The sequence below is a fragment of the Glandiceps talaboti genome, chromosome 10 (assembly GCF_964340395.1).
Source record: "Glandiceps talaboti chromosome 10, keGlaTala1.1, whole genome shotgun sequence".
In the NCBI taxonomy this organism is placed as follows: domain Eukaryota; kingdom Metazoa; phylum Hemichordata; class Enteropneusta; family Spengelidae; genus Glandiceps; species Glandiceps talaboti.
In genome coordinates, this window is record NC_135558.1 from 16,294,269 (window position 1) to 16,307,953 (window position 13,685).

At 32.7% G+C, this 13,685-nt stretch overlaps 1 protein-coding gene across 1 annotated transcript in view; it reads right to left on the reverse strand.

The window, feature by feature from the left end:
- LOC144441198 (uncharacterized) overlaps nucleotides 1–12,710 on the reverse strand; it is a 44,356-nt gene extending 31,646 nt beyond the window's left edge. Inside the window, exon 1 of the mRNA XM_078130750.1 lies at nucleotides 12,615–12,710. Within this exon, the coding sequence (XP_077986876.1) occupies nucleotides 12,615–12,704 (90 nt within the window). The 5' untranslated portion in view covers nucleotides 12,705–12,710. The remainder of the gene's footprint in view (nucleotides 1–12,614) is intronic.
- Between the last annotated feature and the right edge of the window lie 975 nt (nucleotides 12,711–13,685).

Sequence of the window (13,685 nt, forward strand, 5' to 3'; positions counted from 1 at the left end):
TCTCCAGGAATGACAACATCTTGCAAATGGCAAATTTATATACTTCAAGCTTTAGGACAATGCTTGGCAATCCAAAAAGCCCTTGAACAAATAAATGATAAGGTATATAAAGATGTGCTCATTAAGAAAATCATAGACCAGGATAGTTCTGCACTAACATCTGTGGCAGGAAGTCAACCTTTGCATGTTTTGTCTATGAAAGATTTCATACAGTGTGTCATTGACAAGTCACTGAAATCACCATCAACAATGAAATTTAGTACAAAAGTTATGCAACTGTTTAAATGCATTAACTGTAAGAATATTTCCACAGGAGTCACAAAACAACTGACTTATTTGCCAGTAAAAAGTAGTATCACAAATCAAACTATTATTAATATGATCCATGAATTGAAACTACAACCAACAGCAAAAAAATGTTGTCATGATTCATGTAGCAGTACAAAAGGTTTCGAACCAGCCAAAGACCCCCACATCTTCCATGCAGGGGACACTATTCTTGTTCATGTACAGCATTTCTCTTCAAGTTTAGAAATAACTGATATCTTAGATCTATCTGCAATAGCCAATGAATTTCCAATGTCTCAATCAAACAAAACACTGTATTCACTGAAAGCTGTTGTTGTCAGACTATGCCTGCAACAATCAAATGACACAATGTATGCATTCTTCATTAGATATGACAGCAGGTCCTGTCAATGGCATCAATCAGTTGACAACACAGATGAGGTTAAGATGGTAAACTTCAAAACTATGGTTTCTGTTTGCAGTGATGCGGTGGAATGTCTGGCAATATATGACCGAACCAGTCAAAAGTTGGTAACGAATACTATACTAAAAATGTCTACACAGCACACTGTTTCATCAAACAAAACTAAATTGGTCAGATCAATTAATAAAGCAACTTATGACAATATGTTGGCACTAATTAGCAAAATTGAAAATGTAACAGTAGCAGGGATAACACTGGCCAAACAAGATATCTTACATTTAGTACAAGCTGATCATTGGCTTGATGATAATCTTATTACTTCATATCTGAGACTGCTAGTAGAAGTAAGTAATCAGCAGAATTCAATCTGGGTACAAGATGCTTGTTGGGCAAGTCAGAAACTAGGCCATTCTGACATTTTAGGTCTGCCAATACCATATAGGACTATTGACTGGTTCGATTATAAGTACATCTACATTCCTGCTAATGTCAATGAAAATCACTGGAATCTTTTTGTTGTGAAAGTTAAAGAGCAACAGATAGATGCAATAGATCCATATGGTTTCCTTAGTAAGCATGGAAAAACTCTTTTGAAATTGCTTATTAAGTTTTTGAAGTTAAATCATCTGTTGCGATATGGGAACATCATGAAAGACGAAGACTGGTCTATCACTATCCTCTCAGAAAGTGAACATTTCACAAAACAGCAAGACATGATCAATTGTGGTTTATTGATATGTATGTATGCAAAATGCATCATGTTCAATGCATCACTAAATATCGACACTACCCCAGAAAAACTCAAAATTCTGCGTGTTATTATGGCACACGAACTTGTCACAAAACATGTCCTTTTAGTAAAGTGTGACAACCCATTACAAAAAGCTACACATGAAGTTCAACACAGAGATCAGTATCCATCACATACCATCCAAACATGTACAGAAAGCAATAAAAGAGATGGAGCAACAAAACCGCGTCCTTACAATCGCAAATCAGTATTAAAGAGAAACTGGATGTTTGACATCGACTTCAGCAAAATAAAGATCCCGAAACTGTACAAAAGGGAAGTTCAGTGGGTTGAAACTACAATATTATGGGAATATCGTGAAGTAGATAGACGAACTCTAAAAGATCCTGGCAAAAGACCTGATTACCTTGATGCTATTATCAAACCAAAGATTATCAGCGATAATAACATGGTACTAGAACCTTTGATTCTGGCAGTGAAATGTGATACAGGACATGCTTACCTGTATGATGGTAATCACCGGCTTAGAATTGCAAAAGAATTGGAAATACGATGGGTTCCAGTAAAAATAGTTACAACATTTTTAAATCCACTCACAGATTATTATGGAAAAGAATGGCCCAAAGTTCCATCATGGAAAGGTTTACCGATTGCCATAGACCCATTACCCATAACAGCTGCAGATTTAGGATTTCTTGCATATGAATCGCACCCATCAAACTAACACCTACACTTTCACTGATTATATATCAAACCATTCTCCAACCTATTGTGTATACTATTATCTACTTTCTGCAAAACTGATGCCCTCAACTTAAAAATAGTCATAGTATTAAAACGTCCATCCAAAATAAAAATGAAATACTTATAATAAAGTGCCATTATTGTTTCATATTGTTTCCCAAAGTTGTGCAAAATTTGCAAATATACCTTCCCGAAACTTAGATACCACGTAATGACAATTATTATATATAAAAATGAGTTCGCTCATTATACCAACATATATAACATAATCAATGTTTCTCTATACTTGGATACCTTTCTACAGGAAAATTCCAGCAACTTTTGTATATAAATACTGGCATCCACCATTAAGAAGTGATTATAAATAAATCATGTGACTTTAATACGTTTATTAACTTTACGTATATTTTTGAACAAAAGTCATGTATGTATGTATGTATGTATGTATGTATGTATGTATGTATGTATGTATGTAACTATGTATATCATGTGTGTATATATGCATGTATGTATGTATGTATGTATGTATGTTAAGAAATGCATAAGGAACTAGCGAGACAGTCCGAATAAATAGATGTAATCCGACGTTACAAATAAACATTCTTTTTCAAGGTATTCAGAGGCAAGACATATTAGGTACACATGTATGTATGTATGTATGTATGTATGTATGTATGTATGTATGTATGTATTTATGTACAATTATAAATTATGCTGCATGTGATAATGCTAATGTGTTGTTTTTCTTTTACTTTGTATAGTGTAGCAATAATGTGTCATATTGTTTTGCATGTATATATAGTGTTTCATGGCTAATTATTGTACATAATTGCATTCATAAATTATGTTGTATTTATAATACACTGCATGACATTTATGTTAGCTTGTTTGTTTGATTTTTGTTTTAATTTTCATTTATATTTAATTTATTTATTAATAACTCTCTCTATATTTATTGCAATGCAGAGAATCGGCAGGGAGGTTCGAAACCTCTATGCTCTGAACCAGCATGGCTGGCCTGCCTTGGGATGTCAATAATGAAATATAAAAGCCATGGGAAATGCATGACAAGTAAAGGATTACTGTCCTGCACTGTCTGTGCTTTTTATTTACTTATGCAAAACAAAAGAACAACAAACAAGGAATGTTAAATTGCAAGATCCATTATATCATTTATCTTTTTATAGGTCTGCACAGTTGAAAGAAAATTAAAAGACTTGATCATGTAAAAATGGTTTCAAGTTATATCCTTGATATTCAATATTCAAACTCAAAACTTCTATCCAAAGATCAGACCTGCCTTGTTATTGCCATGTCAGTGTTGTAACATTGATATCCCTAAAACAAAAAAGAGCTATGCACAACAGCAATGTTATTATATTTGTTAGAATAGCCTTTAATTTCATGTTGGTTAATACTACCAGTAATACTGTTAACCATTTATGTTTTAATAATAGTTAACAGTAAACAACATGGGTATTGAATTAAAATGAATTATTACAGCACAAACTCTGGCGTGTCTACATTTCTTTCAAATAATGAATGAATGAATGAATGAAGGAAGGAACTCTGTTCACATACTGTAGTGTTTCCCTTTATATAGTTAATAATCATTAATAGTGAAAAGTTATCACACTCACTTATTTTACAGACAGATGACTTTTATCAAACAAACATCATTGTTTACATTACTAGGTAAATTCCCACTAAATCCCGGGTTTGCAAGACAAAAATCTATATAAAGTTAAGCACACCATATTATAGCTATATATAGTCAAATTAGTCAAATTTCCCACAATTCACGACACAATCATGTGTCTCTTTGATATACTATAGTATAGGATGTAAGTCAAAATTTACGGAAACTGAAATACATCAAATTATAGCTTATTTATACCTATATTGAGCTTCCTAGATGAATTATAATAATAATAATAATTCTTTATTGTATCTTTATCCAAATCTGGACATCAGATCTATTCACAATAAAGAAGGAAAATAACCTTACAATAACAATGCAGAGAAAAACAAAGAAAATACACCCTTGCAGGGTGTCAAAAACGGCTTATGTCTAAAATATTTATGTATTTATTTTTTCGAGGCAGCTGACAGTGTACCGCTCTCTAAGTTTGAAGCATGTGTATGTGTATTTAGCCACTTCTTTAATTATATTCTCATTTTTACTGTTCATTATATTAAGGAATTTTTCTGTGTCTGACAAATCTGGGGGTCATATTTTAAAGTGTGCTAATATTGATTTTCTTTCGTCCGTGAACATTTTACAGTTTAAGATAAAGTGTTGCTTATCTTCAATGTTTTTTTTTTTATGTCCATACACAATGGTTTGGAAGCAAAAAAAGCATTTGATTTGAAAAAGTGACACTTCCCATACAGCACCACATATTTCTGTCTGCTGGTTAGAAAAGACAAAATTTATGGAAACTGTAATACATCAAATTTTAGCTGACGTACATCTGTATTAAAGCCTACCACCTAATATTGTGGACACTCAATTGTTTGCAAGTAAAAGTATGTGAATTTTCCATGAATAAATAAAAAGTTAATATATAATTACTTATCTGCTGGGCATACAAGACGAAATTTATCAAACAATTCATATTATAGCTGATATAATATTGTACTAGGCCTACTAGGTGAATATTTTGCACACTCAATTGTTTGCAAGAAAACGCACATGTACCGGTAGTTTCATCAAAATTTGTAAATATTCCTATAATTTCCTAAAAAAGAGTGTCTGCTGGGTATAAAAGACAAAATTTATTTAAAGTAACATATATCATATGATAGCTCATCTAGTAGTGTACTAGGTCTAATATGTGATTAGCGTGCACACTCAATGGTTTGCTAGAAAAGTGGGTTTGATTTGTGTATGAAATAGTGAAATTTCCCAGAATGCACTACATCTTTCTGTGTCTGCTGGGTATGAAAGACGAAATTTATCAAAAGTGAAATATATCATGTTATAGCTTATATATAGCTTTATTAAGCCTACTATACGAATAGTGTGCACACTCAATTGTTTGCTAGACAACGTACAGGAAGTTTCAACAAATTAGTAAATATTACTATAATTTCCCAAATAAAGGCGTGTCTGCTGGGTATAAAAGACGAAATTTATTTAAAGTCACATATATCATATGATAGCTGATATAGTATTGTACTAGGCCTAATACATGAATAGTGTGCACACTCAATTGTTTGCAAGAAAAGTGCATTTGATTTGTGTATGAAATAGTGAAATTTCCCAGAATGCACCACATCTTTCTGTGTCTGCTGGGTATGAAAGACAACATTTATCAAAAGTGAAATATATCATGTTATAGCTTATATATAGCTTTATTAAGTCTACTATACGAATAGTGTGCACACTCAATTGTTTGCAAGCAAAACGCACATGAAGTTTCACCAAATTAGTAAATATTGCTATAATTTCCTAAAGGAAGGCGTGTCTGATGGGTATAAAAGACAAAATTTATTTAAAGTCACATATATCATATGATAGCTGATATAGTATTGTACTAGGCCTAATACATGAATAGTGTGCACACTCAATGGTTTGCTAGAAAAGTGCATTTGATTTGTGTATGAAATAGTGAAATTTCCCAGAATGCACCACATCTTTCTGTGTCTGCTGGGTATGAAAGACGAAATTTATGAAAAGTGAAATATATCATGTTATAGCTACTATATAGCTTTATTAAGTCTACTATACGAATAGTGTGCACACTCAATTGTTTGCAAGCAAAACGCACATGAAGTTTCACCAAATTAGTAAATATTGCTATAATTTCCTAAAGGAAGGCGTGTCTGATGGGTATAAAAGACAAAATTTATTTAAAGTCACATATATCATATGATAGCTGATATAGTATTGTACAAGGCCTAATACGTGAATAGTGTGCACACTCAGTGGTTTGCTAGAAAAGTGGGTTTGATTTGTGTATGAAATAGTGAAATTTCCCAGAATGCACCACATCTTTCTGTGTCTGCTGGGTATGAAAGACGAAATTTATGAAAAGTGACATATATCATATGATAGCTGATATAGTATTGTACTAGGCCTAATACGTGAATAGTGTGCACACTCAGTGGTTTCCTAGAAAAGTGGGTTTGATTTGCGTATGAAATAGTGAAATTTCCCAGAATGCACAACATCTTTCTGTGTCTGCTGGGTATGAAAGACGAAATTTATGAAAAGTGAAATATAACATGTTATAGCTACTATATAGCTTTATTAAACCTACCATATGAATAGTGTGCACACTCAATTGTTTGCAAGCAAAACGCACATGAAGTTTCACCAAATTAGTAAATATTGCTATAATTTCCTGAATGAATGTGTGTCTGCTGGGTATAAAAGACGAAATTTATTTAAAGTCACCTATATCATATAATAGCTGATATAATATTGTACTAGGCCTAATACGTGAATAGAGTGCACACTCAATGGTTTGCTAGAAAAGTGGGTTTGATTTGTGTATGAAATAGTGAAATTTCCCAGAATGCACCACATCTTTCTGTGTCTGCTGGGTATGAAAGACGAAATTTATCAAAAGTGAAATATATCACGTTATAGCTTATATATAGCTTTATTAAGTCTACTATACGAATAGTGTGCACACTCAATTGTTTGCAAGCAAAACGCACATGAAGTTTCACCAAATTAGTAATATTGCTATAATTTCCTGAATGAAGGCGTGTCTGCTGGGTATAAAAGACGAAATTTATCAAAAGTGAAATATATCAAGTTATAGCTTATATATAGCTTTATTAAGTCTACTATACGAATAGTGTGCACACTCAATTGTTTGCAAGCAAAACGCACATGAAGTTTCACCAAATTAGTAAATATTGCTATAATTTCCTAAATAAAGGCGTGTCTGCTGGGTATAAAAGACAAAATTTATTTAAAGTCACATATATCATATGATAGCTGATATAGTATTGTACTAGGCCTAATACGTGAATAGTGTGCACACTCAATGGTTTGCTAGAAAAGTGCATTTGATTTGTGTATGAAATAGTGAAATTTCCCAGAATGCACCACATCTTTCTGTGTCTGCTGGGTATGAAAGACGAAATTTATCAAAAGTGAAATATAACATGTTATAGCTACTATATAGCTTTATTAAACCTACCATACGAATAGTGTGCACACTCAATTGTTTGCAAGAAAACGCACATGAACTTTCAACAAATTAGTAAATATTGCTATAATTTTCTAAATAAAGGCGTGTCTGCTGGGTATAAAAGACAAAATTTATATAAAGTCACATATATCATATGATAGCTGATATAATATTGTACTAGGCCTAATATGTGAATAGTGTGCACACTCAATGGTTTGCTAGAAAAGTGGGTTTGATTTGTGTATGAAATAGTGAAATTTCCCAGAATGCACCACATCTTTCTGTGTCTGCTGGGTATGAAAGACAACATTTATCAAAAGTGAAATATATCATGTTATAGCTTATATATAGCTTTATTAAGTCTACTATACGAATAGTGTGCACACTCAATTGTTTGCAAGCAAAACGCACATGAAGTTTCACCAAATTAGTAAATATTGCTATAATTTCCTAAAGGAAGGCGTGTCTGATGGGTATAAAAGACAAAATTTATTTAAAGTCACATATATCATATGATAGCTGATATAGTATTGTACTAGGCCTAATACGTGAATAGAGTGCACACTCAATGGTTTGCTAGAAAAGTGGGTTTGATTTGTGTATGAAATAGTGAAATTTCCCAGAATGCACCACATCTTTCTGTGTCTGCTGGGTATGAAAGACGAAATTTATCAAAAGTGAAATATATCAAGTTATAGCTTATATATAGCTTTATTAAGTCTACTATACGAATAGTGTGCACACTCAATTGTTTGCAAGCAAAACGCACATGAAGTTTCACCAAATTAGTAAATATTGCTATAATTTCCTAAATAAAGGCGTGTCTGCTGGGTATAAAAGACAAAATTTATTTAAAGTCACATATATCATATGATAGCTGATATAGTATTGTACTAGGCCTAATACGTGAATAGTGTGCACACTCAATGGTTTGCTAGAAAAGTGAATTTGATTTGTGTATGAAATAGTGAAATTTCCCAGAATGCACCACATCTTTCTGTGTCTGCTGGGTATGAAAGACGAAATTTATCAAAAGTGAAATATAACATGTTATAGCTACTATATAGCTTTATTAAACCTACCATATGAATAGTGTGCACACTCAATTGTTTGCAAGCAAAACGCACATGAAGTTTCACCAAATTAGTAAATATTGCTATAATTTCCCAAATAAAGGCGTGTCTGCTGGGTATAAAAGACGAAATTTATTTAAAGTCACCTATATCATATAATAGCTGATATAATATTGTACTAGGCCTAATACGTGAATAGAGTGCACACTCAATGGTTTGCTAGAAAAGTGGGTTTGATTTGTGTATGAAATAGTGAAATTTCCCAGAATGCACCACATCTTTCTGTGTCTGCTGGGTATGAAAGACGAAATTTATCAAAAGTGAAATATATCATGTTATAGCTTATATATAGCTTTATTAAGCCTACTATACGAATAGTGTGCACACTCAATTGTTTGCAAGAAAACGCACATGAACTTTCAACAAATTAGTAAATATTGCTATAATTTCTTGAATGAATGTGTGTCTGCTGGGTATAAAAGACGAAATTTATTTAAAGTCACCTATATCATATAATAGCTGATATAATATTGTACTAGGCCTAATACGTGAATAGAGTGCACACTCAATGGTTTGCTAGAAAAGTGGGTTTGATTTGTGTATGAAATAGTGAAATTTCCCAGTATGCACCACATCTTTCTGTGTCTGCTGGGTATGAAAGACGAAATTTATCAAAAGTGAAATATATCATGTTATAGCTTATATATAGCTTTATTAAGTCTACTATACGAATAGTGTGCACACTCAATTGTTTGCAAGCAAAACGCACATGAAGTTTCACCAAATTAGTAAATATTGCTATAATTTCCCAAATAAAGGCGTGTCTGCTGGGTATAAAAGACGAAATTTATTTAAAGTCACCTATATCATATAATAGCTGATATAATATTGTACTAGGCCTAATACGTGAATAGAGTGCACACTCAATGGTTTGCTAGAAAAGTGGGTTTGATTTGCGTATGAAATAGTGAAATTTCCCAGAATGCACCACATCTTTCTGTGTCTGCTGGGTATGAAAGACGAAATTTATCAAAAGTGAAATATATCATGTTATAGCTTATATATAGCTTTATTAAGCCTACTATACGAATAGTGTGCACACTCAATTGTTTGCAAGAAAACGCACATGAACTTTCAACAAATTAGTAAATATTGCTATAATTTCCTGAATGAATGTGTGTCTGCTGGGTATAAAAGACGAAATTTATTTAAAGTCACCTATATCATATGATAGCTGATATAATATTGTACTAGGCCTAATACGTGAATAGAGTGCACACTCAATGGTTTGCTAGAAAAGTGGGTTTGATTTGTGTATGAAATAGTGAAATTTCCCAGTATGCACCACATCTTTCTGTGTCTGCTGGGTATGAAAGACGAAATTTATCAAAAGTGAAATATATCATGTTATAGCTTATATATAGCTTTATTAAGTCTACTATACGAATAGTGTGCACACTCAATTGTTTGCAAGCAAAACGCACATGAAGTTTCACCAAATTAGTAAATATTGCTATAATTTCCCAAATAAAGGCGTGTCTGCTGGGTATAAAAGACGAAATTTATTTAAAGTCACCTATATCATATAATAGCTGATATAATATTGTACTAGGCCTAATACGTGAATAGAGTGCACACTCAATGGTTTGCTAGAAAAGTGGGTTTGATTTGCGTATGAAATAGTGAAATTTCCCAGAATGCACCACATCTTTCTGTGTCTGCTGGGTATGAAAGACGAAATTTATCAAAAGTGAAATATATCATGTTATAGCTTATATATAGCTTTATTAAGTCTACTATACGAATAGTGTGCACACTCAATTGTTTGCAAGCAAAACGCACATGAAGTTTCACCAAATTAGTAAATATTGCTATAATTTCCTAAAGGAAGGCGTGTCTGATGGGTATAAAAGACAAAATTTATTTAAAGTCACATATATCATATGATAGCTGATATAGTATTGTACTAGGCCGAATACGTGAATAGAGTGCACACTCAATGGTTTGCTAGAAAAGTGCGTTAGATTTGTGTATGAAATAGTGAAATTTCCCAGAATGCACCACATCTTTCTGTGTCTGCTGGGTATGAAAGACGAAATTTTTGAAAAGTGAAATATATCATGTTATAGCTACTATATAGCTTTATTAAGCCTACTATACAAATAGTGTGCACACTCAATTGTTTGCAAGCAAAACGCACATGAAGTTTCACCAAATTAGTAAATATTGCTATAATTTCCTGAATGAATGTGTGTCTGCTGGGTATAAAAGACGAAATTTATTTAAAGTCACCTATATCATATAATAGCTGATATAATATTGTACTAGACCTAATACGTGAATAGTGTGCACACTCAACGGTTTGCTAGAAAATTGAATTTCATTTGTGTATGAAATAATGAAATTTCCCATAATGCACCACATCTTTATGTGTATGAAAGATGAAATTTATGAAAAGTGAAATATATCATGTTATAACTTATATATAGCTTTATTAAGCTTACTATATGAATAGTGTGCACACTCAATTGTTTGCAAGCAAAACTCATGGGAAGTTTCATTGAAATTTGTAAATGTTGCTATAATATACTAAATAAAGGTGTGTCTGCTGGGTATAAAACACAAATTTAATATAAAGTCACATATATCATATGATAGCTGATATAGTACTTTACTGGGTCTTGTACATGATTAGTGTGCACACTCAATGATTTGCAAGAAAAGAAGAATTTGATTTGTGTATGAAATACCCATTTTTTATAGCCGATTTGTAATAGCCAAATAGGTGAATAGTGTGCACACTGAATGGTTTGTATGAAACAAAAACATTTGATTAGTGTATTAAATAAAGAAATTTCCCAAAATGCACCACATATTATGTACTTTTTCTAAAGTGGAGTACATCATATCATAGAGTACTGTATATATTATTGTCTACTAGGTGAATAGTGTGAACACTCAATGGTTTGCAAGGAGAACTAGTGAAATCCATGAATTAGTAACATTACCTTTATTATAGTGGACTCTTTGCTTGGTATAAAGACAAAATTTAGGTACAACCAAATTTACTATACAGCTTACATAGTGTTGTATTATGAAGCATGTGCTAGGTGAATAATGTGCACACTCTTTTTAGCATGGGGAGAAATAGTTGTATGTAAATATGACAATGCATAGGAATATTTTGTTAAAAACTTACTTTGGGTTTTCATTTATGTCCTATATTATGTTACATCTATAAATTACCGCTCTTGAAAGTCTGTGAAACTGATAAACGTTGGTAAAGTCCTTGTTTCTTGTTATACAGTAATTTAACAGTAAGCTAGAGGGTTTGATGATCAAGGTCAAAGGTCATATCTGCCTGCTTCCAATGTCTGCTCTCTGTGTCTGCCTGCGTCAACATAGTGGAAGTACCTGGATAGCAATGTAGTTCAGTTGTATGGTAATTCTTCGAACTCTGACCTGCTGACCTATCGATGTTTGGTATTCGTTTTTAGATCAGATTATTCATTTACAGAGTTACACGATTTATCCCGGGACTTGAAAATGACAAAGTTTGGACTCAAAATGGACCATTTTCACAGGTTTTTTTTCAGTCGAATTACTGGGAAATTCACGCACTTCTAGAATGTGTTGTTTTGAATATGTCCAGGTCACAGTTCCGGGTGTACATGTACGCCAAATACATTTACAGGCAACGCTCGGCGAAATTGTCACCGATTTATTTCCAAAAAATTGACCAAATTTGACGTTTTTGTCCAGAATTTTGCATCCATCAACCAATAATTGTTTCATACATCGATTCACTAGGTACTTTTAAGGCTGTATTCGAAGTTTCATGAAAATTGAACGGCAAATTTCTATGTGAAAGGCCTTTGAACTTGAAGTTGAAGTCAGTGTATCATTGTATGCTACAGATGTAGTGCCTCGCCGGCGCCCATCATTTGTGAACCTGGGTTCATCCCCCTGGCATGGTGTTTACACTTCAAGTTCAACTTAAAGCTACGACTAGAACTACGAGTCGTTGTAAACAAAAGTTCTATTGCTCATGTGTAAATCAGCAATTCCTGTACTCCTTGACTCAAACATATGTGATCACCTGTGATCAGGATGCCTGTCATATGGTAATTAATGGTCTCAAATAAATTAATAACTAAAATAATTAACGTTGGCAGTTGACTTACAAGTCTGTTTACAGTAGCTGTGTTCATCATACCCACACATTCTTCTAAAATCTTCAACGAAGGAGCTCCTGTTTCCATATCCAATACCATCGTATCTTCTTCTTCATACTCTTCAAAATAATGCTTTAAATACACTGTTTCTTTTTTCAGAATATTTGTCATCTTTGCATAAAATATAACCAGTAGTACAACTTGCAATGGTGAACTTCGGACCCTTTATACTCCCTCCCGGTATCCTCTGATTGATATCAAGACGCACGTGTACGCGAGTCGAGAGTATTCAGTTAGCGATGTGAGCAGCGCCCTCTTAGACGATTCTCCTTGGAACAAGATGTTTTGATTTTTGTTCCCACACACTGTCACACATTGTTGGAATGCGGAGCTATTAGCTATCATGATCACACGTGATGTATCCCTTAATTAGAAAATTAATTGTATGAAATTATGTTATGTATGTGCCATATAATATGAAATTTGAAGTGTACTTTAATATAGACTAATTACCGAAAATCATTTAATTATGCAAATTACTCATGTCAACTAAAAAGATATGCCCATATGCAATCTGATAAAAATCTGATGTTAGATAGGCTGGTTTTCCTGTATTTACCTTTATTCCATCGTTATTGCGTCTTTTACGTTAGTTTTTTTTCCCTGGGCGAACGGCCAATCAGATTGGCCCATATGCTTCATAGATGTATGCACTAATAGTTAATGAATTTACCAAATTATGTGAAATTTGAAACTTTCATTCTTATAAGGTATAGCATAATTACCAAAGATAATTAATTATGCAAATTACTCATAAAAAAACTATATTAACATACTTTCTAGGACATTGTTAACGAATGTTCAAAATTATTTTGAAATTGAAGAATGAATTGTTGAGATGGGATATAGCATAGACTCTATGTTGTAGCTTTCCTGAGATAAATAACCAAAACAAATAATTTTAGCTTTCCTTACAAAACTAATCAGCATTGTTATGCAAATCATATAAATTATGCACATTAGCGCTATAATTTTAAAAGCTATCAGAACAATCCGTGGAGAACACTGAAAACCATCAAT